General features: G+C 35.6%; 1 protein-coding gene and 1 long non-coding RNA gene across 9 annotated transcripts in view; one reads left to right on the top strand and one right to left on the bottom strand.

Moving 5' to 3' along the window:
- The first annotated feature begins 1,371 nt into the window (after positions 1-1,371).
- FAM135A (family with sequence similarity 135 member A) overlaps positions 1,372-27,261 on the top strand; it is a 52,552-nt gene continuing 26,662 nt past the window's right edge. For 4 of the 6 annotated variants that reach the window (XM_087945088.1, XM_087945085.1, XM_087945067.1 and 1 more), the window contains exons 1-9: positions 1,372-1,773; positions 11,785-11,870; positions 13,514-13,639; positions 15,486-15,565; positions 16,571-16,710; positions 21,695-21,765; positions 22,624-22,797; positions 24,894-25,020; positions 25,522-25,675. In XM_087945088.1, the coding sequence (XP_087801214.1) occupies positions 13,563-13,639; positions 15,486-15,565; positions 16,571-16,710; positions 21,695-21,765; positions 22,624-22,797; positions 24,894-25,020; positions 25,522-25,675 (823 nt within the window). In that variant the 5' untranslated portion in view covers positions 1,372-1,773; positions 11,785-11,870; positions 13,514-13,562. Of the gene's footprint in view, positions 1,794-11,784; positions 11,871-13,513; positions 13,640-15,485; positions 15,566-16,570; positions 16,711-21,694; positions 21,766-22,623; positions 22,798-24,893; positions 25,021-25,521; positions 25,676-27,261 lie in introns of all 6 variants that reach the window. The other 2 variants (XM_087945076.1, XM_087945063.1) reach the window with 1 other exon arrangement.
- Positions 1,785-26,687, bottom strand: LOC148132968 (uncharacterized). 3 transcript variants are annotated; one of them, XR_015745577.1, is made up of 6 exons: positions 26,560-26,687; positions 20,981-21,117; positions 20,789-20,850; positions 9,305-9,420; positions 8,860-8,940; positions 1,785-6,229 (listed from the first exon to the last, which is right to left on the bottom strand). It is a non-coding gene; the product is annotated as an uncharacterized LOC148132968 (long non-coding RNA). The 3 variants fall into 3 exon arrangements; XR_015745576.1 differs by having other exon boundaries at positions 8,860-8,929; XR_015745578.1 differs by having other exon boundaries at positions 1,785-5,418; positions 8,860-8,929.

Raw genomic sequence — 27,261 nt, 5'->3', positions numbered from 1 at the left:
CTTTCTAAAGTGTCACTACTATAAAATCTATCACACTTGAACACACTTTGAAGACCAATAAGTACATCCTCTTAAACTTATTCCATCTCAATTATTTTCTTTAGATTATGTCACTCCCAAGGAATCAATTCACAATTGGAACAAATTTACACTGGTCATCACAAATCTTTTTCAATTAAAGCTGGAGTTTCTATGATGACCTTCCGTTTGCTTAATTTCCAACTCAGCACGTGTTTATCATTTTCACTCCATTGCTTTTTCCTGTTATTTTAGCTACTTAGGAGAAATGCTGAAGCAAGTCACTATTTCTCTGTTTATGTGTAATATGAAGAACTTATATGGTTTCTGAAATGATGATTTGCCCTGAAACGTGCCAAAGGATCACATAACACACCCATATTATTAACATAACTAGAATTACTGTGCGGTACTCTTTTATAATGATGTGCAATGCAACTACTGTCCTATTTAAAAAGAAAACTGTATGCAAGCCATTTGAACAGCTCGAAATATACACATATGCCAGAACTTGTTTTGGAAGCTGAAGTTTAATCGCTGCAATTAAAAAATATATGAGGTAACACCGCACTCTTTATCTGCCACAGGGTTTTTGCGTGTTTTTTTGTTACTATGTCTTGATTAGATAAACTGCTGGTTATTTGAGGGCCACATTCCTCAAGTTTATATTTTAAATTCAAGATAATAAGCCTTTTGAAGAAAGAGCTGGACTCTTGCTCCTGAGATTAGCTGGCTTTCTAGTGATAGCCAGAGAAATCGCCCTGCCTCCTTTTAAATTCACCTTTTGAGAATTCACCTTCTGGTTTTCGCACGCCCGCGATTCCCAGGAGAACTTGGGGATTCGCTTTCAGGCTGGATTGTTCTACACGTTTAATTTAAACGTCGCTTTCGGGGACTTTTTCCCTGAGGCTCCAAGGAGAGAGAGAGAGAGAGAGCATTCTCTGGAAAGCCTCGGCAAGGCAAATATTTCTATATAAAGTGGGGATGTAAACCGGCCTAGAGAGCTGTGGTGGCCGACCGCTTCTTGAAGCTCGCTTCTCCAGCCCTTCCCAAGGGATTCACCGGGAGGAGAAACTCTTTCGGGCAAGCCAAGGCAGCATCGCAGGTAAGTCAAGAAGCACCCCCCCCCTCCTTCAGCATCCCCTGAGCGGCGGTAACGCTGGAAGGAAGATGCGCCCCACAGGGTCCCTCAGAAAGTGTCGTGTGTGTGTATGTGGTTCCCCTGTTTTTTTTTTTTTTCCCCCTGTTTTGCTCGTCGGCCAGAGAGAGCAGCAGGAGCCCTTCGGCTAGTTCCAGCCGTCCCGCACACGGCCCAGCAGGGGGCGCTCCAGACGGGAGACGGCGGATGGTTGTGGGGAGACCGGAGGGAGGGGGGGGGAGGAAAGGCCGCCGCGGCTAGCTCTCCTGTTCCAGCTGGAGCTCCGGTAAAGCGGGAGCGGCGTCGAGGGCAAGTCGCGAGCCCGGCGCCCAGGGAGACTCCCGCCCCCTCCCCCGGTATGCCGCACTGGCTGCGGAGCGTCGCCCGCGGGGCATAACTCCCTGCCAACCCTCACGGCGCACGCCGCCTCTGGTCGTTAGTGGCGGCTGGTTGGTAGCGGCGGCTCGTCGTACTCGCTTCCCCAACACACGGGCCGCTCGGCCGGGAAAGCGGGAGTGGGGAGGGGGGGGAAAGAGAGCCGGCGTCGGATGTTCGCGTTACGCCACGCCGGTGCTGCGTTTGAGGCCTGGGCTCGCCAGCGAGCAGATCCGGAAGAGGTGAGGTGGAGGCGGGCAAGGTGGGTGCCGCTCCGGGCGAGCGGGCAAGCCTGTTTATCTGCCGCTCGCTTGCTCGCTCGCTCTCGGCGGGGCCCGGGTGGGAAACCCGAAGAGAAAGGCTTGTTATTGCTGAGGAAGAGGGCCGTTTCTTCTTGCGCGAAGGCAGAAGCAGCCTGGGGAAGACATCGGGGGCTTCGCCAAGGGGTCCCCCAAAAATTTTAAAAAAAACAAAACGAATTAAACAAAAATGACCTGGGCTTTCGAGTGAAAAGTCAGAAGTCAAGCCTTGTTGTCCAGTCCAGCTTGGTCGAATTACCTTTCGTGGCGTTTTTTCTCAAACTAAGGAAGGAAAGTGGCGTATTTCTGTCTCTGTGTGTCCCATTTTTCGTTTCTGGCTGTATTTATTTGTAAATAACAACAACAACAACAAAAGGATCCCAAGGAAAATTCTCCCCGTTTTCGTCTTCGCTCTCCCTTCATCCTGTACGAACTCGAGAGTACCGAAAGGTCCTTTGGCTTTTTGCCCTCTTTGAAATAGTTTCCTCTCGTTTCTGGGTAGTCCAAGCAGAGGCAGCTGGGCTTGTTCGTGAATTACAGCTTTTCCATCGTCTTAGAAAATCTGGTTATTTATCACTAAAAATATTTCTTAAAAAGGCTTTTCCCCTTTGATTTCGCGGGGTTTTAGGGTTGTTTCTATTCTGCGGTTATTGGTGTGTTTGGTTCTCTTTATTATTTTTTAAAGCCGGAATAGACGGAAAAGACCTTCTCCCGCCTAATTTCATTGTGCTATATAACCAGATGTAACGTTGGTATTGCCTGATACTTGCTTTCTTTCTAGAGACATCTACTATCCCCCCACACTTTAGAAATATACATTCTTCACATTCCTAGGATAATAGTGTGACCTGATTTAACTCTGCCAAAGTCACCTAATACCTTATAAAAACAGTTGTTTTGCTGGCTTTTAGGTACTATACCTTAAAGCCTGTCCTAACATAATAACATTATTATGTTATTTGATGGGCTGCATCTACTTGATTGGGTATATTTTGATTTGTTTAGCTACTGAAGCATATAATTTATTTATTTAAAAAAAATTATATGGCTGCCCAACTCCTGGTGACTTACCAAAACTTCCTGTGACCTTAAAAATGCCATTCTCATGATACTTACATAATTTAAATCTTTTACCATTTTTCTTCAATTCAATGGGTTACATTGATTGACAATGAGCTCAAAAGGATCCTTTCCAGAAGTCTTTAGAAATGATCTTCCTATAGTTCTAGTATTTGTTACCTATAACTCTCTGGTTTTATAGTGGTTTTGAATGAAGTTTTCTTACCTCAAATTAAAATGTATTTATACTCAATTAAAAGTTCTGATTTGTTGTGGATGTAACTATTTGTAGAGTAATAAAGTGGATCCCTCTCCCTCTCCCCACACAGAATGTTTTCAGAGAGATGGTTGTTGCATCTTGTGATATTTTAGACTAACAGTTTCATTGTAACATAATGAACATTTTTTCTTCCTAACTTTTTCCTGCAAATACAAGGTCCTTATTCATTTCAAGGTTTCACGGTGATAATATGATTGTTGCACATAACTTTTTTTTTTACAATATAATGTATTTATTTTGATATGCCATTATTATATCTATACCACTATATATTGTAAGTTGTAAGTTTATGAGTGATCATCAAATCAGAATTGTAAACAGGGCTGGGAACTGATTTCCATCCATTGCTTAGACTTGTGGCTTTGTTCATCCAAAGTAATAGGCTATTATTGATAATAATCAGCACACTTGAGTGCCATACTGAAAAATTTTGGATAACACTTAGAAAATCTGCACATTGACAAAATTACAATCTGTCATTTGCAAAAGGCCACCTTGCTTGGATCCTCACATATATTATGCTGATACGTTAGGACATCCTAGGTTGTTGGGAAGAACTTGATGTGTATGAACACCAATGCCAGTTAATGAACTGGCATCATTCTGTGACTTCACATTGACTTGAACAGTAATAGTAGTAATATATTAAATTTATATACCATACTTCTTGGTTTTAGATCACTGCTTGGAATAAAGAAAAAGCAAACCATAATCTGATATTAGGCATAAGCCAACCATAATACCTTAAGAAATGATTTCCCACTTCATCACAAGCAAAAAGTAAAAATGAAAAAGAAATACAGTAAAAAATCTTTTAAAATACAGTAAATGATCTCTTCTCATATCTATAAACAAATCCTTAAAGCCTCTTTGTTCAGTGCTTGTCAGAAAAAGTCCATTAAGGATTACCAGAAATAACAACATATCTGTTTTAACTGTGATCAATTAAACTTTATATTTCTTTTACTTAACATTGATTTTTAATACATTTTCCCATATCATTCTTATAGCTTGTCATTTTTAAAACCTCTTTCAATTCAGCCTCAGTCTTATTCTCCCACATCTTTTAAACTATCTATTATGGCATTAAACTATTACAGCAAACATCCTTAAAAGTTACTTCAAGATCCATTGTTCACAAATAATTCTCAATGTTAAGGACAATTTTACTCCATTCTGTATGAATAAATCAAATTTAATTATTCTTTTATTGTAATCTTTAATTCCTTGTGTTCCCTCTAGTGTTCAGCCTTCAAATTATCATCTTTTTTTAAATTCAAAGCAACAGTATTTCCCCATGGGAAGAATTCTTATAGTTAATTTCAAATCCTATTTCAGATTTCCTTTTTTTCCTCTTTATGAATTTAAATCAAAACTTCATTTTTAGTAGCATCAAATGATCCAGCCAAAATTTAAGGGCAGAGAAGTAAATTTCAATGTAGGGAACTACTTAGTTGTACATAGGGAGTTGAAGAAATTGCTGAGAACATGAAACATTAAAATAATAAAGATTAACATTATAATTATTTCATTAATTTCATTAATCTTAAAATTGACTTAAAATGAACAAACAGGGCAAAGGAGGGAGCTAGATACACAGGATGGAGGTGGTGTCTTATCTCAGTCTATTAGCTACCTTCAGTATCATATGCCTCAGTTAGAGTCCCAGGCCATTTGGCAAAGCCAGGTTTTCAAGCTCTTTTGAAAGGCCAACAAGGTGCTACGTCAGGAGGCGCAATGTTCCAGACTCCAGAAGGCAGGAGCCATGGCAGAAAAAACTCTCTTCTCTTAGACCCTGCCAGCCAAAATTCCTTGACTGATGGGGTCCTTCAGAATGCTCTTCCACCTGCCCCATGTAGGTGGGGCAGGCCAATTCATTGGGGAAGACAAGTTATTTAGGTTACCTGGATCTATGCCATAAAGGGCCACACTTTGAATTGGACCTGGAAGAAAACTGGCAACCAATGCAGCTTGTGCAACAGCAATGTAACATCACCTTAATAGTCCTAAGAACTGTCCTTGCAGCTGCATTTTATACCAGCTATAGATTCCAAATCTTCAAGAGTAGCCTCATGTACAGAATGTTGCAGTAGTCCAGAACATATAAAAACATCAGAAATTCTATTAACCCTTCTCTGGTAAAACTTCCAGGTTTCAAGATTTTTTGGGACTGCCAGGGTGTATGGATCTCAGAGGAGACCTCATTCCAGAGAGCAGATTCTACCACAGAAAAGGATACTTTCTTCCTCCTGAAAAATGTCACTGTTTAATCAAGGAGACCCAGAGCACACCCACTGTGCCAGATCATATTGGCCACACAGAAACTATGAGGAAAATCCCTGAACCTAGTTAGTTCCAAAAGCCACAATCATTCAGTTTTGGTAGGATTGAGATGTTCTTTCTGGCCTTCCATAGGAAAAGCACAGCAATTTTTCTGGGGTTTGCGGCCTATGGTGAATAGCCATAAACATGAGTAAAGCTGACCAAGCACCGTCAGATGCTTGTCCCCAGCTACTATTTCTGTTTGCTAGAAGTGACCTTACAAACTAGAGATTGTATGGACTGCCTGTTTGGGTCCCTGTAGCATGCCTTTAAATCAAGATCCCCAACCTCTGGTCCACAGACTGGCACCGTCCACGGCATGCCAGCAACTGGGCTCATCCACAGGATGCAGGCAGCACGCAAAACCACGCCCCCTCTGGCTCACAGAAAAATCTTTCTCCATGGAACCAGTCCCTGGTGCCCAAAATGTTGGGGGCCACTGCTTTAAATGTCGGGATCTTTGAATGACAGTGCTGATGCCTAGTTCCCTCCTCAAAAAGGTACAGCTAGAAACATTAAAAAAACTGAAGTGCATATTAAACTTTTTAAAATAAATAGTTCATGTGATTATTGTTGATTTATTAAACAATTTACTACTCAATAATTTGACAGTTATTACATTAAGAATTATGAGAACTTGGTAACTTATAAAAGGCCTTTGGGCATTATATAAAAAGTTTTCAGGCATTGCATGTAGCCATGGGCCTTGGTTTTGTCTATATATGTTCACAGATATCTCTAGGAAAGATGAAAGATATATTTAATATCTCAGGAGATCTTTCCCTCTCCCTCCCTTTCTCTCCCCCTCCCTCCTTTTTGCTCATGTTTGTAATATTGTTTTAATCAGTAATGCTTTCACATTACTGATTAAAACATTCTCACATTGAGAAATCTGGAGATCTGTTTAGAAGATGAATGGCTATATAAATGTTTTAGAATAGAATACCTTTATTGTCATTGCATTCAAAATACAATGAAATTTGAAAGCTACTCCAGCACAGTGCCCCAAACACTACATCACAATCACACTACACAGTATTAAAAAAGTAAAATAATAAAAATAATAATAATTAAAAACCTAGTCTAAAACCTATTTAAAACATATATTAAGTTAGATAGTTTAAAAATGCCACTTTATACATAGAACTAAATCACAAATGTACTGTTTGATTCAAGACAATTATTGCCTTGGAAAATAAACTTTCTCAGTCTATTAGTCCTCATTTTAAGACACCTATGTCTTAAATATAATTTATTTAAATAAGTAAATAAATAATTGAATTATTCAGAGAGAAAAGAACAATGAATAAACTTTCCTTTAAAAATATCCCTTGATGTTACAATTTTATTCTGTTACTCATAGTCATTGAAATAGAATTAAATGTCTTTAAGTAGGCATGATATTAATGTTTTTCTTAGAACATATCACAAAATCATCTGGGATGCATTAATTTCAATGATAGAACATAGGAGTTTCATGGTGAAGAATCAGAATAGGATGCTATGAAGACATAATTTGCCAAAGCTACTGCTTTTTTCCACGTTCACATAGTTGGCTAAGGCTATCAAACTCTATATTAGACTGCAAACTATCAAAATATGGAGTCTGGATAAGCTAATATAGTTCTTTTCAGATTCAATAAGTAAATAGCTGATTATATTTTTAATCAACCATGTGAAGATTCTAATGCTTTTGTTCATTTATTTGTTTTTTGTTTCCTAATAGCCATTATCTCTCTCATTGAATAAGATGTTCCTGTTTGGGAACATAATTATTTTTCAGTTCTGAACAATTACAGCATAAATATTTGCACAATGACCCTATACCCTTTGAGGCTTATGTGAGAATTTATAGCAATAGCTACTGTATTTTGGTATAAAATCAGAATTGTAGAAGCAGTACAATTGTACAAGCAGTGATATTTTCTGAGAGTCTCTATGGAAGCAAAAGTTGGTCTTTGAAGAAGCAGAATACAAAGGAACTTGAGGCTTTTGAACTTTCTTGTTGAGGAAGACTAATAAGTATACCATGGAGAGCCATGAAAACAAACAAATGCATTAGGAAGAATGAGATTCTATAGCATAGCTAGTTTAATAATGATGTATATGATTTGACTGTCCTATTATAGGAATTTGGAGCTGACACTGTCTTCCACCCAGCTATATTTCAAAGAAGGTATAATGCTACTAGGCTTATTCTCTTTAAAAGGGTTTCTTATCAGTGCTGAAGTAAATTTTAGACATGACTTTGGGGGCAGGATTGTACATATATCTTAGCTCTTTAAGTGATATAAATCTGTCAATATGATGCAAGCCTCTTGTAGGAGCCTAAGCATTTCTTCGTGTCCTGTTTTGCTTCTATACCTGTTAAGCTTTTTAGCTTTCAGAAACAACGACAGTACGGATAATCTGAAACTTACCACTGTTTCTTTAGCAACTGTTCAAAGTTACAACAGTGCTGAAAAAAAGTGACTTACGACCAGTCATCCCATTTAGGATCATCGCAGTGTCCCCGGGGTCACATGATGGTGATTCAGGTGATTGGCAATCGTTATGAATTTACAGCAGTTACAGCATCCCAAGTCACTTGATTGCCATTTGCAATAGCTTCTAAGAAGCAAAGTCAATAGGGAGGCCAGCAGGGAAGATCACAAATGACAATCGAATAAAATTTCACTTAATGACCATGGTGATTTAGTTAACAACCACAGGAAAATGATCGTAAAATTGGGTGCATTCAGGCTCACTTAATGATCATACCATTTAACAACAAAATTTTTAGTACCTTTTGTGGTTGCAAGTCAAGGACTACTTGTATTCAAATAGAAAGATTGAGTACATAGATCCTAGGAATAGCTTGTTTGAACTCAACAAGAAGGAGATTCTTTCATTATATACACTACCACATAAAACCTGGGGAAATTTTCTTTCTATTTATAACAAAGGGCATTAAATTTAGTCATCTACTTCCATGCATTCTGGAATAAAATAAATTATTTTGCCTCTATAACTATAAGAACATTAGCACGATACATCATATAGTATGAATCACACTTCAAATATAGTTTAGTACATTTGAAAAATTAAATATTTTCTATCAAAAATACCCCCTTTTATTTATTTTTTATATGTAGTAAATATTTGCATAGGGGCAAATCTGTATAGTTGTGTTTTCCTATTTTAAATGTGTTTTATGTTCCTGCTGCTCAATTAATGCTTGCTATATAATTTCAAACAACACTCTAGTCTTTATTCTTCATATTCCTAATTGTGGTCTTTACTTTTTTATTTTTTGTGCAGAAAATAGGCAGTTTTACCTACCTATTCTGAACATTTAAATGCATGCAGTGTTTATTTTAGATACATACCATAATTAAGACATGCAGTGGTGGAAGGGTTTCCTACTTGTAGGGTTCCTGTCAGTCAGGGTCTAACAATCTATAAAGAAACTGGATTAAAATAATTTTTACATAATATTCCATTAGCACAATTACACTGTAATTAATTTTACCTGTTCATAGATGAGAATAGAAGTTATAATAGAAGTTATGTACTGTAGTTATATGGCAGGTAGTAAGAACAACTTTGAGAGCAGCCATATTTTTCATCATAGAAATTTATTGAATGGGAAACAGGACCAACCTGTTTTCTATCTATGATGCTATTTGTTGTCACTGGGGTGGTGGTTGATTTTTATTCTTTTATATTGGGTTTTTATTGTTTGTAAGCCCCCCGAATCACCAAGAGTGAATGGGCACACATATAAATCTTCTAAATAAATAAATTAAACCAAACGACAGATTATGAATTTACCTCAACACTAACGGCAGCGATTTATTTTCCAGTCCAACCTGTAGTTGTTAGCACTCTTGCAACGGTATAGTAAAGCAATATTTGTATTACTGCTCTCCAATGGAGACTTCAGAATGCTGTATAAATCATAAAATTATTTGTATGAAATATTTGTATACCACACTTCAGTTTTCAGAAAAGCAGTTTATACCATTTAACATAACTTAAAAATTATTTCTATGCCTTCTTTTTTCCATATTCACAAATACCCCAAATTAGCTTCTTATTATTAAATATAAGGAATATTATTTAATAAAATCCCAGAATTCTCTCCAAAAAGACTATAGAATTATAATTATTCTCTAAATAAACCTCCCGTCTGCATACAGACGGGAGGTTGAACAACTAGACTTGTGGTACAACCAGAACAATCTTGAACTAAATACACTCAAAACTGTAGAAATAGTGGCAGATTTTAGGAGAAACCCTCCATTACAACCACCTCTTACAATACTAGACAACACAGTATCAACAGTAGAGACCTTCAAGTTTCTAGGTTCTGTCATATCTCAAGATTTAAAATGGACATCTAACATCAAAAACGTCATCAAAAAAGCACAACAAAGAATGCTCTTTCTGCACCAACTCAGAAAGCTCAAACTGCCCAAAGAGCTGCTGATTCAATTCTACAGAGGAATTATTGAGTATTTCATCTGTACCTCTGTAACTGTCTAGTTTGGCTCTGCAACCAAACAAGACAGACACAGACTTCAACGGAAAATTAGAACTGCAAAAAAACCAACAATGGCTACCAACCTGCCTTCCATTTGAGAACCTGTATATTGCATGAGTCAAAAAGAGGGCTATGAAAATATCTACAGACCCCCTCACATCCTAGACATAAATTGTTTCAACTTCTACCCTCAAAACGATGCTATAGAGCACTGCATATCAGAACAAGAACAGTTTTTTCCTTGAATGCCATCACTCTGCTAAACAACTAATTCCCACAACACTGTCAAATTATTTACTGAGACTATATTACTACTATTCTTCTCATCCTTCCTAGTACCTATCTCTTCCCACTTATGACTAACTGTGTTGCTTGTATCTTTACAATTTATATTGTTTCATTTGTTTCGTACTATGATTTGATTGCTTATTAGTAACCTATGACTATCACTAAGTGTTGTATGTTATGATTCTTGATGAATGTATTTTATATTTTCTTTATGTACACTGAGTGCAAAAGACAAATTCCTTGAATGTCCAATCACACTTGGTCAATAAAGAGTTCTATTCTATTCTATTCTATTCTATTCTATTCTATTCTATTCTACTCTACTCTACTCTACTCTACTCTACTCTACTCTACTCTACTCTACTCTACTCTACTCCACTCCACTCCACTCCACTCCACTCCACTCCACTCCACTCCACTCCACTCCACTCCACTCCATTCCATTGCCATACAATTTTGTTTCAATAGGAACATGATTAGCGTATGATGTGACCTAGTCATTCATTTCTTTAAAACCCCGAAACTGCTCCATTAGTATGCTGATGTTGGAGAAGTTAAAGAAGAAAAATGTTTGCCTTAAAGTTGAAGACAGTCATTTTGCTCCTTAACTCCTCCTTAAGGAATAAAATTCCCACTCTATTCCATGACCTCTTGCCACCAGCAGCCCCAGGTAGAGGACAAAGATTATATAGTCCCTAGGCTAGAAAAAAGGTTATTTATCCCTGTCTTGCTCTCTGCTTATCTTAATTAGTCAGGCAATCCTTGCAAATGCTAGTTGCTTTTCTCGCCTAGTAAACTGAAAATGTATCTTAAATATCTTATTGTGCATTTAATAATTTAAAAACAGAATATAGATGTTCTAAATCAATTAAAATAATGTAACAACTAAAATGCTCAGACTACATTCCAAAATGCCTCTCTTGTAAATTTGTTAATAGTTACAATACTGTTTTTCTTACAAATGAAAATATTTTTTCCTTGAGAAAGCACAGTATGAAAAGAATCAATTGCATGGAATTCACAGAATATTTTATTTATATTTATTTATATTTATATTTATATTTATATTTATATTATTTATATTTATATTATTTATATTTATATACACACACACACACACACACACACACACACACACACACATTTTTTGTGCATGACAAGGGAATAGAAACCAGCCTAAACTAATTTAGTAGTTGCACGTTGCTCTAAATCATAGGTCTTTGAACAGTCAACATATAAATGAACCTAATATTTAGATAAATAAAAAGCTATAATAAAGATACAGCATTAAAACATATTTTTAATATAATAGATTTTTAATTTTCTCTAAAATTAAATATCACTTACTATTAGATTATTTTTTCTTCAGCATGACTGTACACCGAGACACAAAATACTGTTAACATTTTTTTTTATTCTGCTGAAAAAAACCCAGAAATTGATTGGATTTAGATATTCCATAATTTGCTTTTCCATGCAGAGTAAGCAGAATGGTTTTGACTGAAAAAATGAGGAACTGGAAGACTGCTTGTTGCCTTCATTAAAATGGATTCTTTATTATTAGAGGTAAAGATGAAGCTTATTCTTTTAGAAATACTGTAAATGCATACTTGTAAATTTTTCTGTGTTAAGTCTCATTGTTACCGTATTGTAATAAAGGGTTAGAAAATCTATATTCACTACCAAGCTGGTAGATTTATGAAGGAGACAGTGTTCTGTATTCTTGTTGGATCTTTAACACTTTATACTAGGTGAACTGAATTAAAGAAAATATTAAGTATTATAAGGAGGAGTAAATATTATGTTATTGACCAAAGGGAATTCAGATATACAGCTTTTATTAGACTGATTACTAACAAAGGCTTGATACTTGCACTCTAGTACTGAACATGACCAAACATGTTTGGTCTTTACTGGACTGTGCTTCGGGGAGTATTTATAATTTTACTTTTTATTCTACACATTTTTGGATACAACAGTGTCTGACTGACCCTACTTTGGCTCTAATGCGATTGACACTGCATTATTTGAATTATTTGAAAGGATTATATCAAATGCTCATTAGTAAGCAAAAAAGGTGTGCTTTGGGTTGCTATGTTAATTGACAGCACTCTAATTCAACTTATTTTAAAAACGTAATAAGCAAAAGGCTGGTATCCACTTTGGACATTCTGTTAAATTATGTTGTAAGATCATATACAATATGAGTAATAGTGAGCCTTGAACTTACATACTTGCCTACTTTCTCCTGGCTCAGCCAAGAAAACTTGAGAGAGTTTTGGTTTATTAACAAGCCAGAATTATAACTCATTGACTAATGGTTAGTTTAAATGAAAGATCATTTTTAGTTTGGATGTGATGAAAAATTATGGAAATACTTACTTCTGCTTTAAAAATTGATCAATCTTTTCATCATAACTATACTAGAGTAACAGAGGAGATAAAGACCCAAAAGGTGAATGCTGATGATGTCCTGACTACTAAATTGGATTTTACTGTTATGTCCAAAATAGGTTAAAATAAGCAATTCTCATTATCTGCATTCAGAAAACCAGAACACTTCTCAAGAGAGTGTACAACTTAAACATAATTTCTGGTGACATTGTTCAAATTACTTTTCTGCAGTTATTTGCTTATTCAGCATAATTGTGTTTAGAAGCCCTGCCTCACATGAAAGCTAAAACCTACAGGTGTGGTATTGCATGACAGTTTTCTTCTGCAGACATTCACAAAAATGTCAACAGAAGAAAGATGTTGTTTGGTTGGGTGGTCGTAATCAGAGTGTTTTTGTGGTCCTGTACCTTTCAAAGCACCCTAATAGGCTCTTGTTGTAGAATTGAAACTCTGTTTTAAAGTTTGTATATCTGTCACTGAAAAGAAAAAGACTACATTTTCTTTGCTACAGAATCTACTAATGCAGCAGACTTGGTTATTTTAAGAATAATTAAAGATTGAACACAATTTTTTGAAGCCAAATTCATTAAATTTGCCACTTTAGATAAAGAGACATTTTCTTTTATTTACTTCCCTCTCCCCTCTGTCATATAACATTAAAAAGTCATAGTAAACTGGATGTGAAGCTTAAGAATTTAGTGTTTTTATTACAAAAAGCATAGTGACTCAGTAGAAAATCATGTTTATGAATGATACATATGAGTACGAAAGTCATTTATGAATCATATCAATTGTCTTTTTTTCCTTCTCTTTAGTAATTTAAGTTCCTTGAAACTGTACTACAGCTCTTCTATCTACATAAAAATGAGCGAAGTGCAAGCAATGGTAGAATTCTCTGTGGAACTCCACAAATTTTATAATGTGGATTTGTTTCAAAGAGGGTGAGTTATTGTTTCCTACCATACAATGTATGCTGTAAATTCTGATGGTATTACTGCAGAAGTCTTTGTATAGGGAGATTTATTGTATGTTTTAATGCATAAGTTGAGGTAAAAAGTAGTCGAGGTCATGGATCTTACCCTGAAAAATGTTACTTATTTTATATAAGAAAAGCTAAGTAGTTTGAATTGATAGATGAGAGAGCGGGATTGAAAATATTACCATTTTAAAAAAGTGACATTTGTAACTTTAAATCTGTGAGGATTTTAAATTACAATGATAAGAAATATAAACACACCTTGATATTTAGATTTCTGTGCCATTATTAATATAAATCTAATAAAGTTGTGGCTTAGACTTTTCTCAAAAGGCTTTAAAGGTTTTTGTTTATGGTACAGCAGTTTTGTGAACAGTATCTTCATTCCCAAATCTCATTTGTTGGCATGTTGCTATTCTTTTTCATGTCCCAAAGAAGAATTTCTTTATGGCTGTTGTTTTCTTGTAAAATGAAATAAATATGCATTACATCACACTAAAGCATTGAAAATTAACATATATTTACATGTCCTTTCCTTGTGTTTTGAATGCACAAATTTCCATGTTAAAATTCATTAGATTCTAAAGATGACTTAGACTCAGTTTGGTGTCATGGTTAAGAGTACTAGACTAGGAATGGGGAAATTTAAATTCTAATCCTCTCTCGGGCATAAAGGCAGATGAATGACTTTGGATCAGTTAATCTCTTTCAGCATAAGAAAAATGTATTACAGGTAGCAAACCAGTTTTGAAAATGTTGCCAAGAGCATTTGGATACTCAGAAGTGAGAGTTGATATCAAGAACCAAAGCTACAACATAAAATAATTGCTATACATTGTAAAAAAAATTTGTCATGCCCCTGGTGGAGACTGACTCTGAGGGAGAGGAGGAACAGCTAACAGGGAGTGGAAGTGTGGCTCCGGAAGTTGTGGAGGAGGCTGGGGAAGGGCAGAGGCCAGCTGAGCAGTCAGGGGAGGACCCAGGCCCATCCCATATCCATCCTAGGGCATGGAGAGAATAAGGGAGAGATGTGGTCTACTTGGGAGGAGAGGGCCTTGGTCCTCTTCATGGGCTGCAGTTGTGACAACTGAATAAGAGTTTGGACCTGCGTACTGGCGAACGCTGGAAACAAAGCATGTAAATATCTCTAGTTTATAGTTCCTCTCTGAGTTTGGTGTTCTTCCCAGTGTGTGTTATCTGTGGACATTCTCCAGCCCTTATCTTGCCTGGTTTGTGTTGCTTTTTTCTTTCTTCATGTAACTGTTTATGTGGGAGTTTTTTTGTTTTTCATCAAAGATTTTCGGAGCTTGGAAGCAAAGTGAAGGAATAAAAGGGGCTTCACCTGTTTTCTGTGACTGTGTTTGTTTTGTATCCCACCCTGGGTCATCACAAAATTATATTCCTATTTTCACTTTGCTTTGAAAGTTACAACCTACCTGAAAGAGGAAACTTATGACATGGACCTGAAATTCTGAAGGTTAGAGGACTTTGGTTGCTTGACAACATAGCTGCATTTACAGCCATTTGCAGCATCCCATAGTCACATAGCTGTTTTATGACACTTTTACTTTTGGTTTCTGGCAAAATTGTGCCATAGTGAACAATGGGTTCACTTAATGTGCATGGCATTTTCAGCAGCAAACTCTGTACTCTCCACGTGTAAATAGTTGACTTTTGTAATTTTTATATTATTTTTATACTTTCTGTAAATTGTATTGAAAACCATATTAGTATAAAGTTGTGGTAAGGTGTTTAAAAGGTGAATATATCATAAACAGAATAATTCTAGAAATATTCTTTCTGTCTTGTAGATTCTATCAAATTCGTGCATCTATGAAAATTCCTCCAAGAATACCACACAAAATTGAAGCAAGCTTATTACGGGCAACTAGTAAGTATAAATATTTCATTAGTATTTAAGCGTTATTATTATTGTTTAATAGTACTTTTACTAAAAAGTTATCAGCTTATTAACATTACATTATATATTAAATATTTTAATGAATTGATCTTAATATTTATGAGAAATCGGGGCAGGTGTGCATTTTAAGGCTTCTGAAGAAATGAAAAAAACAAATAGAGAAAAACAGCCAAAATTGTATTTGCAGTTATTTTTTTGTAGTTGTCTATTGTGAAATTGTATAGAAGGTTAACTAGATTTTGTTAAAAATTCATAAACCTTAAACAAATTTTTACAGTTATATGAAAGTCACTTTGAATTCAAAATGTTTATACATGTTTTAGTCTTTACAAATACGTTTCTTCCACAATATTCCATTCTGGTAATACTTAAAACTTTTGGAATAGTTGGAAAAATATCAGCATGCTGATATGTAAATTCAAACAATTTTTTTAGGTCAAAACAGTAAGCCATTTCAAATTTGGAATATTTTGAATTCAAAATACTTAGTGTGTTTCTAGAATTTCTCTTCAGACCAAATCAGAAATACTAATGTTGCTAAATTTAACAATGGTTTCCTAAAAATATTATGGACACTTGCCATGCACACATTTATTCACACAAAAACAATGGCTGCATTGATCTTTAAGGTGTGCTGTGGTTCTCCTACACTTTCCTTTTATTAATATTACTGGTTACTGACATTACCAGTTTTATGTATTTTTTGGACTTTTATTTTTGGAAGTGGGAGGAATTTACAAATATTAAATAACCATGAAGTTAACTAAGCATTCTGTTCCTTAATGCGTCAAGATCCAGTGTTTATGCTTTTGAATGGCTGAATATTAACTATGTTATATGATAATGGTAAATAATTTATTACAATATATCTAGTTGTTTGGGGGGGAAAGTCTTTTAAAAAATCTCAGTTATCAGTTTGTGAATAGCAATAAATTTTGAACCATGATGACTACTTGTCAATTTTCTTGTTTTCAGGTGCTGATCTTGCCTTCCCAGCTTCTGTCCATGACAATGTAGTCTGCAGTAAAACATTTCAGATTCTCTATAAAAATGAAGAGGTCTGTGTGAATGATGCAATGATCTTCAAAATTAAAATGCTATTGGATGAAAGAAAGGTAATACTGGCATCTGCTTAACTAATGATGGATGGATGGATGGATAGATAGATAGATAATAGTTCTGTATGGGTGACTGCCATATAATGTAAGAAAAGCTCTGGTAAATGAAGGCTAATCTATTCCAAAATTCTGTGTAAGTCAATAGACAACCAAAGCATTCAGGAAGCTCAGAGCCATTAGAAGAGTGGGGAGGAAGATGAATATTTCAAATCAATAAATAAGCAATTCAATGCTGTTTCTGCGAGTAGCAAGCCAAGATACTAAAGAAATTGGGATGGCCTGATGCTATCATCCTACCTAGCCTGGTGTTCCTCTCTCTCTCACTGTGTAAGCATAGTTTGGGGAATAGACAATGTTTCATAATTCACCAGATTATCAAAATCTTGCTGGATCCCTTCAAAGTTATTTATCAAACTTAAAAATAAAAATAAATGTGAATTGTTTTTCCCCTTTAAATTTAATTTATTTTCAAAGCAAAGACATTTTTACTCTCTTATGCATAGGTACTATGTGAACTAGTGTAGAGACGATTCTCCTAAATCAGGGGTGTCAAACTCAGTTTCAGTGAGGTCTGCATCAAGGCAGTGGTTGACCTTGGAGGGGACTGGAGGGGCGTGGGTGACTGGGGGGGGGGCGAGACTGGGTGGGCATGGCCAGCTTGACGCCACTCCCCAAACTGCTGGCATGTTTCCTCTTTGTATTGAATAGATCGGGCCGAAGCCACGTTGGCCTAATCAGGTAGACAGGGCCGAAGCTACTTTGGCCTGATCTTTCCTGTCTTCATTGGGTAGTCTGGGGCAAAGTGATGCAGGTAGACCGGGACGGCCCCGCGGGCCAGATCCGACTAATTGCAGGCCTTGAGTTTGACACCCCTGTCCTAAATGATAACAGGAATGTCCAAATGGTTAAAATGTGACTTTCTCTTTGATTCTTTTTTTTTTTGAAAATTTTATTTGGGTTTTCACAAAAACAAAATACAAATAAAACATCATTTTTTGAAAATAGCATGGTCCCAGGTTATCACTTCTTCATACAGACACAAAACTCAATTTCATGCTCATTTTTATATTCTATTCCATATCTTATTACCGTTTTATATTTTCTACATAGTTTTTCCCCTCTTTTAATTTTCTCAACTTTATTTTAATTATCTCATCTCAGTTCAAATCATTATATTTATACTTTTGTCTGTCCTGTTTCAATTTCATATTATCTTTTCTTATTAAACAAATTTTTCCCTGTAGTTACCAATTGGAGTATGACACCTTTATATCTTTTAATTTTATCCATTCAAACTCTTATTTAAGCTTCAATGTATACCTTTAAGATTATAGCATTCAATATAATATATAACTTCCAATCGAATTCTGCTTGGTACATTCTTAAAATACACACTATATTCTTAAAAAGAAAAATATATATATATATGTAAATAAAACACACATTCCATTCCAATTTAATTCTATCATTAATACTCATTAAAATCTTAACATCTTTAACATTTCTTTTCAATTAAATATCATACTTCCTTGGGAACACTTATAAACTTTCCATAGTTAATTCTTTTTTTCCCCATATTTCTCACTTATATTTTTATAAATCATTAATAATTAAAATGTTCCCATTTAATTCTCTCAATCACTTTAATTCATTTATTATTAACAAACATTCCACTACATTACAGTAAATATTTTATCCATCATTTTTTATCCATTTATTTTCTAAAATTATTTCTGTTTGTAATATAACAATGCTATCTTATGTACCTTTGCAGAATCCCTTTTACAATTAAATTTTCACCCATTATCTCTAAACAAGCTTATGGTTTCAATCCTTATATCTTTTCCCTGTTTCTCCATTTCTTGTTTCTGTCTTTTACAACTTCTTTTCCTTGCCTTCTTCCCCCTCTTCTTCTCCCTCCCCTTTTTACTCCCTCGTCTCTCTACTCTCTACATGTCTCTAACTCTCTCATCTGTAATCCCCTCTTCTGTTGCTTTCTAATATTATACTTATCTTTCAAATTGTTCTTCTTTTTGGTTGTTTTTTCTAGTCTTAAACCTTTCACTCTCTTTCCCCCCTTTTCTCCCTTCCCCCCACTTAAAATTATTTGATCATTAAAGATGGCTTCTTCTTTGTCCCAATCTTCTTGTTCTGCAAGCGTTTCTTGTTGTTTCTCATAGTTCCAGATCTCCATTTCTAAGAATTGATATACGAAGCCAAAAGAACCTCTCCCTTCTTGTGCATCTTCTTTCCATTTTTTAAGTTCCATTTTCAGTTCTTCTAAGAGTGATACCATTTTAAAGACTTTTAAACAACCACCCGATTAATTTTAGTCATCTAGATGCAAGAACCAAAAATCACCAAGTAATCCAAATAATCCAAGGCTGTTTCTTCTTGCTTCTTTTTTCCACTTTCTCTTCCTGGGGTTCTATTATTTTGTTACCAAGTTTCAGTTAAAATGTATCTTTGAGGAATCTTGTTAAAATTTCACTGTAAGTTTCTTTTAGTTACAGTTCCATTCCCAGACATGATATTCTTCCGATTAAAATCGGAATTCCGATTTTTTTGGGAATCGCCCCCCCCTTTCCCCCCTTCTCCTCCTCCTTCCCCTCCCCTCGGAGGCCCCGAGTCAGGAGTTGCTACCGCTGGCGTGGCTCTGCGTGGCTCCAGTCCTGCGTTGCCTCAGGAAGGGAAAGGCAAAAAGGAAGAGCCGCGGCGGGGCTTTGCAACGGCAGCAGCGGCTCCTGGTTTTGCCTTTCCCTTCCCGAGGCAACGCGGGACTGGAGCCGCGCGGAGCCGCACCGGCGGAAGCAACTCCTGACAGCCCCAGCCGGATACCTGAGCGGAGCCCAGACGGTGTGAGCGGAGCCCGCTGAGCGGCAGGAAAAGGGAGCTGGGCAGCAATTTCTTGGCGCGCGGTGGGGGGGTCTCTTTTGGCCGGCCCCGATTTTTTTTTCAGAGGGGAATATCATGCCTGATTCCTTAGTTCCAGGCAGTCTCCTCCATTTTTCCAGATCCTGCCCTTTTATTCTTTTTTTCCCCTCTTTCCTGCTTTTAAAAACTTTTAAATATCCAGAAATCTTTATTATCCCTTTGACTTTTATTTTCAGCTTAGATGCCTATTAATGTCAAAGTGGATTTTTTTTCAATTTCTTGCTTAAGTCTCTTAGCTGTCAGTATAAGGAAGGGAAGAAAAAAAAACCTAATCCTTTCCCTTCTCTCTCTCCTTCACAGCTTCAAAATCTTCTTTGGGAACAATGTTATTTAATTTAAATTCCAGGGTACCTTACGTTGTTGCTTTTTCAGTTTAACCCAGTCAACCAAAACTTTCTCTTCTTATCTTCCTCCTGCACATTCTTTTCCGGTTCAGTTCTTCTTTGAGGTGGCCATTTCTGACCACCGCTGCAACCGCCTTCGGGAAAGGGAGTAATGGCCAGCTGGGGAAGAGAGATGCGGCTCTCCTCGACCCTGTTGGCAGTCTCCCCCTTCTTCACCACCTCTACAGGGTGGCTTAGCCCCGAAACCAGCTGGCTCGGGGCACTCTGGCGGCGAGCACAGATAGAAACCGCGCACGATCGCGGATTTCGGTCTGTCGCCGAAGAGACTCAAACCAGAAGCCACTTTCTCTTTGATTCTAAGCATACCAGTACATGTAGTCCTTTACTTAAAACCACAATTAGTATCAAAATTTGGCTAACAAAGCAATGCAGTCATAAGTGAGATGTCACATGACTGCATCACTTGGTGACCCAATGTGGGCAATCCCCGTTGCCATTGTTAAGTGGTTTTTACTGCTTGCTAGCCAAGTACCTACCTACATTCTAGGCTTAGTCACCCTCAGCTCCAAACATTAAAAAAGGCAAGGACTACTTCCAACTCCCCCTACTCACCTATCTCTCCCAATTATTCCCTTTTAACCACCTATAAATACTGATTTTCGGCAAAATTTCCTATATCCTGGTAATAACTGGAAAATTATAAATAGCCCTAAATGCAGACAGGTTGCCAAGTGCCTGAAATACAAACAAACTGCTGGGGGGCTATCCACTAGAAATTCAGACCACATCATAAATACCTGTGGGGAGGGGGTCCATCATAACTTTGAATGGTCACAAAGCAACAAGTCATAAGGTCTACCTATAAAGTGAATAAAAACTTCATTGATATAAATAGCATAGGTAATTGTATTCTCTTTATATAGTTGAGGAATTAAATAGAGGAATGTTTAGCTATGACACAGTTACATTTGTGGGGAATATGCACCTACTTTTTTTTCCCTTTGGAAACCTGAAAAGGCAAGATCCAAAAGTGCAAATTGGCCTGTAGAGCTTGGCTTCCCAGCTACTTGCTGGATCCATTCCTTTCATTGTCTCTAGAGAATGTTTTATCTTTGCAGTGACAGCTCTGTGAGAAAAATTGGGATATTTGGTGCATGTCATTTCAGATCCAGTTATCAAGACAATTGTTCATCTGCCCTTTATTTTTCTTTTGTATTCTCGATTGTTTATCCAATGGGCCAAATTACCTGCCAGTATTGTCAATTTGATTCTGTCAGCATGGAATGAGAATGACTGGTCCCATGCCATGCATCTTGGTTGTAAATGATTTATGTTCCCTGGCAAGTGAACAGACAAAACAAAACAAAACACCAAAGCCCTGGATTACTGAAGCAGACAGAATAGCATGTTATATATATAGAACTTTAAAACACATAGATCCATTTTGTACAAACAGTAGTGGATTTACTGTCCAGTATTTTATTCACTCAATATATTAAATTGCACTAGTAACATTTAAAAGCATTGTTGTTTGCTTTTCTATCTGCTGCTTTGTCGTGCATAGTAACCTCTTGTAATAAAGTATTTTAATTTATCGTAAACAACTTCGTAATTATGAGCAAATGAAAAGAAATATATAAATATTGTGGCTTTCAACATGAGAATGCATGGCAAATCATAGTTTGTATAACTTATTTTCCTAGATTGAAGAGTCTCTAAATGAAATGAATTTCCTACTGTCTTTAGATCTGCACTTCACAGATACAGATTATTCGTAAGTTCAAAGCTCAGTTACATATTGGTCTTGATACAATTACATAGAGTATTTATATTTTTCAGCTGGAGTTTTATGTGTCACATTATACACACTAGTTCTGTGTGCATCAATGTATTCATGGAATTCTTCCTTTGATCACTGTTCATGTACTGTAAAGTTATAAGCACTGAACTCATTCTTGTATTAACCTGTCCTTAATATTGAAATAAGAGGAAAGTCAATGGTTGTGTGATTTTTTTTGATCTATTATGGACTTCTAAAAACTTTTAATTTTTTTCATTCAAAACTACTTTCTAGACTGGGCTATATAAAATGATATAAATTGTAAAAATTATTGTGATTAAATAAATGTATCAAAACTAAATTAAGGATTTTCTAGTTATTAGTTTTGGGATTGCCTTTTTTGCTTACATTTGAATTTGTTATTACACATCGTGTTTCCCCCAAAATAAGACCCTGTCTTATATTTTTTTGCCACCAAAAAAGGCACCAGGTCTTATTTTCAGGGGATGTCATCCAGTGCGCGTAGCCCCGTTTCCTTTTCGCTGCCAGAGGCCTTCAGGAACTACTACTTCTGCAGCCAGCAAGGCTTTCCTGAAGGCCTCTGCAGCTGATAACAGAGCTCCAGATCAATTCGGAGCTTTGTTATCAGTTACAGAGGCCTTCATGAAAGCCTTGCCGGCTGCAGAAGACATTACAAAAACTATATATTATAGAAGATTTCAGTCATTGCTTTGTATTCTTGAATTCTTAATCCTAGTGTTAAATTATTTTTAAAATAATTTATGTTGTATACTTGTTCTTTTAAACTAATAACACACTTCTTTGCCTGTGTTTATGCTCTTTTTCATTTAGACCAGAGGACCTGAACACTTTGCAGCTAATTAGCAGCCGAACGCTAAAGTTGCACTTTACTTTACACAGAGGCCTTCATCACTACGTTAATGTTATGTTTGATTACTTTCACCTTTCTGTCATCTCTGCTATAGTGCATGCCTCTTTAGTTGCTCTTCATCAGCCATTGATAAGGTAATGACTAGAAATGTTCTGTTTTTCAATACTTTAATGTGATGAAATTTATTCCTATTTTGTTTCCAATCACCAATCAGCTGCTTATGTTAAATCAGGCTGTGCTGAAGCTGTCCAGGCTGTTTGCTGCAAGGAAGCGAATTGCTGGGAGGCAGAGGCAGATTTTTCTTGTTTTCCTCAAAAGCTAGGTGTGCCTTATAGTCAGGAGTGTCTTATAGTGCAAAAAATATGGTACATATTTTGGACAGAGTACATCTACTGGTGCCTGTCAAATATCAGTTCTTAATAGCTTTAGCTAGCATGGTCATTTGCAGAGAATCATGGGTAGTTAATATGAAAGATCCTACTTGTTAGTGTAAATATTTCTCTGGGACAAAAGATATTACCTAAATTGATCATTATTTGAGTATATATTTCTCTTGCATTGAGTGTGTTGCTGCAAACTATTTTTTAATTTAATATGAAACCATGTCTAGTAGAAATAGTATAGACATAAGATATCTGAAGAAAGTATAGTTCTCTGCAAACAACCGAATGTGAAATTATTTCTAAATTAGCATAGTAGAATAGGACTGGCAAAGGGAGAAAATATATTAAAATTACACAGGCTATGTATGGAGTTATAGCTTGAAACATCTCATTATACTTTTTGTTCAGCTTATGAACTTGCATTTGTCCTACCAACAACAAACTTACGAGTTATGTGTCAGATAGTGTGGCATCCTAAAAGTCCATAGGTATCCTTTGTACTGCTATCCTAGCAGTTTTATTCATTGCAAAGGTTAAACTTTGTAGTAGGCCTATGAAAAGCATTTGAAATAACTGCTTTGCAAAGTGCATTTTTATTTTATTCATTGAAAAGATTAAATTTTGTAGTAGGGCTATGCAAAGCATTTTAAGTAAGTGTTTTGCAAAGTGCATTTGCACTTCTGTTCAAAGACTTAAAGAAGTTGCATCATTTATAAGTTTCATTTAGCTGCTTCAGAGATGTCATCTGCTACTGGAACAAGAGAGTGTGTGCTTCCACTAGATCATAGTGCTGTAGTATTCATTATTCATGAAATGCACTTCCCGTTGTTACATTTGTTAAGTTTATACAAACCCTTGCTTTTTACTTAACTAAGCACATTTGAAAGAGACCTAATTTTGGAATTATAAGCAAAAAAAGAAAGCAGAACAAACTCTTGTTCTTTTAATGAAAAATATGATCAATTACATTGGGGGTGGGTTTAGACCCTGGAATATTTTAATACTCTCTTTTGTTTTTTCTTATACCATTTCAAAATTATAAACATAACAAGTGAATTAACTTCTGTATCTCCTCTCAAATGTGCATACTGTTTATTTTGGCAAAAAACACTTGGTTTTCTCTACATCTTGATATTCAGATGTAGTTATTTTTTATATATGTTGGTTGTAAGCTTATAATGTGATCATTTAATTTTTCAAAAATAATTAGTTAGCAGAAATTGTTAAAAGTAAATAACAGGTTGAATTGGTAAAATTACAGTAAAAAAAATAATTACAGTAACTTCAATATATTTTCAATATCTTACCTTTCTTTCTTACTTAGACTTACATTTCTCAGTTGAATGAAAACTTTCAAAAATACTTTTAAAAATCACCACTAAGATGACTCACCTTCTAAGATTGTTCACATTTAAGCAACTGTTTAGCTATTCATCCATCTACAATTATCTAAAATATTACAGGTAGTCCTCAACTTACAACACTTCATTTAGTGACCATTCAAAATTACAACAGCACTAACTTAACAGCTGCATTGATTCACTTAACAACTTAACAACTGTTACAAGAAAATGGGGCAGTATTCACTTAACAATTGTCTTGCTTAGCAACAGAAATTTGGGTCTCAATTGTGGTTGTAAGTCAAGGACACCTGTATTTACAATAATTTACATAATGTTTAGTTTTATACATTGTCATATTCTGTGCAGTATATGGGCTAATACACTAGTTGCAACAAATACTGAACTAGTAGTTTGTATCAAGTTTTAATTTTCTATTATCGATCTTTCCTGCAGACTTTGCACATATTTGTTTCAATGTTTAATTCTGCCCTCATTTGTTTTTAGCTTTCCTCGCCCTATAAAGAATACTTGGTTAAACAGAAATGCACCAGCACAGAGCAGGGATTCTGTGATTCCTTCTCTTGAAAGTGTTGTCTTTGGCAACAATTACACCAAGCAATTATCAGCTGATGTAAGACTGGAATTATTTTTTCTTTCTAATAGATTGAACAGCACAAGCCATTTACAGAATAATTTTTAAGAAGCAAAACATTACATGGAGTAGATATTGCTGTATTAAAATATTGCATACTAGAAATACTGGTCATGATGTTATGTACTAGATAATTTTTGTAATATTGCAGCTGTTTTTGTTGATTTATTTGACTGAGAAATATATCCTAAATAGTAAACTTTTTAACAAAGAAATTCACTGTAATACTGAATAAGACTTCTAGAATTAGGACATGTTCATAGGAAACCTCCCTTCCTCCCTCCCTCCTTTCCTCCCTCCTTCTTTCCTTCCTCCCTCCCTCCCAGAATTACCTTAACTTTGGATGTTTGTTGTGGGTAGGTGAGTGGAAAAAGCTTACATAAAAGTAATGCCTTGGGTAATATCTTAAGCATTGTCTTTAAACTTGAAATAAAATGTTGATGTTTCCTTATGACTAAAAAATTATAAATCCATTTTTAGGGTTGCAGGTTTGTAATAGCAGAGCCTTTCTTGAATCATGCTTACAGTCTTCACCATACACTTTGTGCCAGTTTGCTGCTCGCTTTCAAAGGATTACACAGTTATTTTACCAATTTATCAAATGAACTGCCTTCTTGTCACAAATTAGATGCAGGTATGTCAAAATCTTTTTCCTTCTATGGCACAGCTTACAATATATGCCACTGTACTAAGATACACCTTGGGATATAGATAATACAATAAGAAATACTGCCCATAGAGTTAATTATGTAGCCTTTTTTTTTTACAATTTCTTCAAAATGTAAACTTTACCTTATTTTCTCATATAATGTATTAGAGCACCCACATTATATTTATACTTATATTAATGTTATAATTATGCAATATATTAATAAAAATACTGTGTGCTCCTCGAAATAAATTACAATCTGCAAAACATTTTATTTCAAATGTATTTGCATTAATAACAGTAAGAATTAAAAGCTGAAACTTTCTACATAATATAGTAGGATATACACTTAGAAAACAGTTTTATTTCAAATGAAGGGTTTATAGTCCTTTCTGGAGCCATGTCACATGATACAGTGATTTAGTATCATCTCTGTGTATTGTATACAGTGGTGATATAATATTATATAACTTTTATATTCCTAATACAGGATTAGCCTAGGATTTAGAGACCCGGAGATAAATATAAAGTCACTTTTAAGACAAGTACTTGTACAGGTAGTTCTTGACTTGCAGCCATTTATTTAATGACCATTCAAAGCTATGGTGATTAAAAAATGATTTATGACTAGTTCTTATGGCTTAAGTCTGTCACAGCATCTCTGCAGTCACAGGATCAAATTTTGGGCCCTTGGTAATTGGCATGTATTTACAGTGGTTACAGCATCCCAGGTCATGTGATCAGCATTTGCTACCTTCACAGGAGGTTTCAGATAAGCAAAGTCAGCAGGGGAAGCTAGATTCGTTTAATAATCATGTGATTTGTTTAGCAACCACAGCAAAAAGGTGATAAAATTGGGCACAACTCACATCACAACCAGATTGCTTAATGACGGAGGTTCTGATCCCAGTTATAAGACAAGGACTGCCTGTATGCTTCTTGTTCATCCCATCTCTCATGCAATTCAAGAGTCAGTTTGATTGAAAACCAAAAAGTAAAATAGATTCACATAAACCAACTTAAAAAAATTGAGACAGAAGGAGTATCATCATTCATCTGATTTTTAGTGTGATGATCATTGTGCACTCTCCTTAGTAGTGGATGCAATAGCAAGTTAGTCTTTATTGATATAATGGTTTAAATGACAAAGAAAGACCCAGTTGTATTTGCAGTTTTATACGAATCTACAGTAAACTGCTTTTTGGAACTTCAGTTATTCAAGATTTAATGTAGTTGACAGAATTAGAAAGTTAGCAGCTGCATTGAGATTCAATATTATGCTACATTTCTGGACAATCTAGTTTACTATGAATGAGCTGCATGTTGGTTCATGCTTGTCTCTGTTTGCTGACAGCAGCTGGGGTCACACTACCTTTCCTACTCACTAAGGGCTACAAATTAACCAATTACTACCTTGGATAAAAATCAACTTTAAAATAGAGAGTTCTTAATACATTATGCTTTTATTGCTGACATTTCTCTGTTTAATATTTTATTTAGATTTTTAGATTTATTTATAAAGTAGATTGAAGCCATAACATTTAGAAGCCATATCCCAAATGAGTCCTAAC

Source organism: Notechis scutatus, chromosome 1, assembly GCF_049901735.1.
Source record: "Notechis scutatus isolate UNSWTSFEM ecotype Mainland chromosome 1, rNotScu1.2, whole genome shotgun sequence".
Classification (NCBI taxonomy): Eukaryota; Metazoa; Chordata; class Lepidosauria; order Squamata; family Elapidae; genus Notechis; species Notechis scutatus.
The sequence above is the reverse complement of the archived record's forward strand: the minus strand, read 5'-3'. Positions and strand labels throughout refer to the sequence as shown.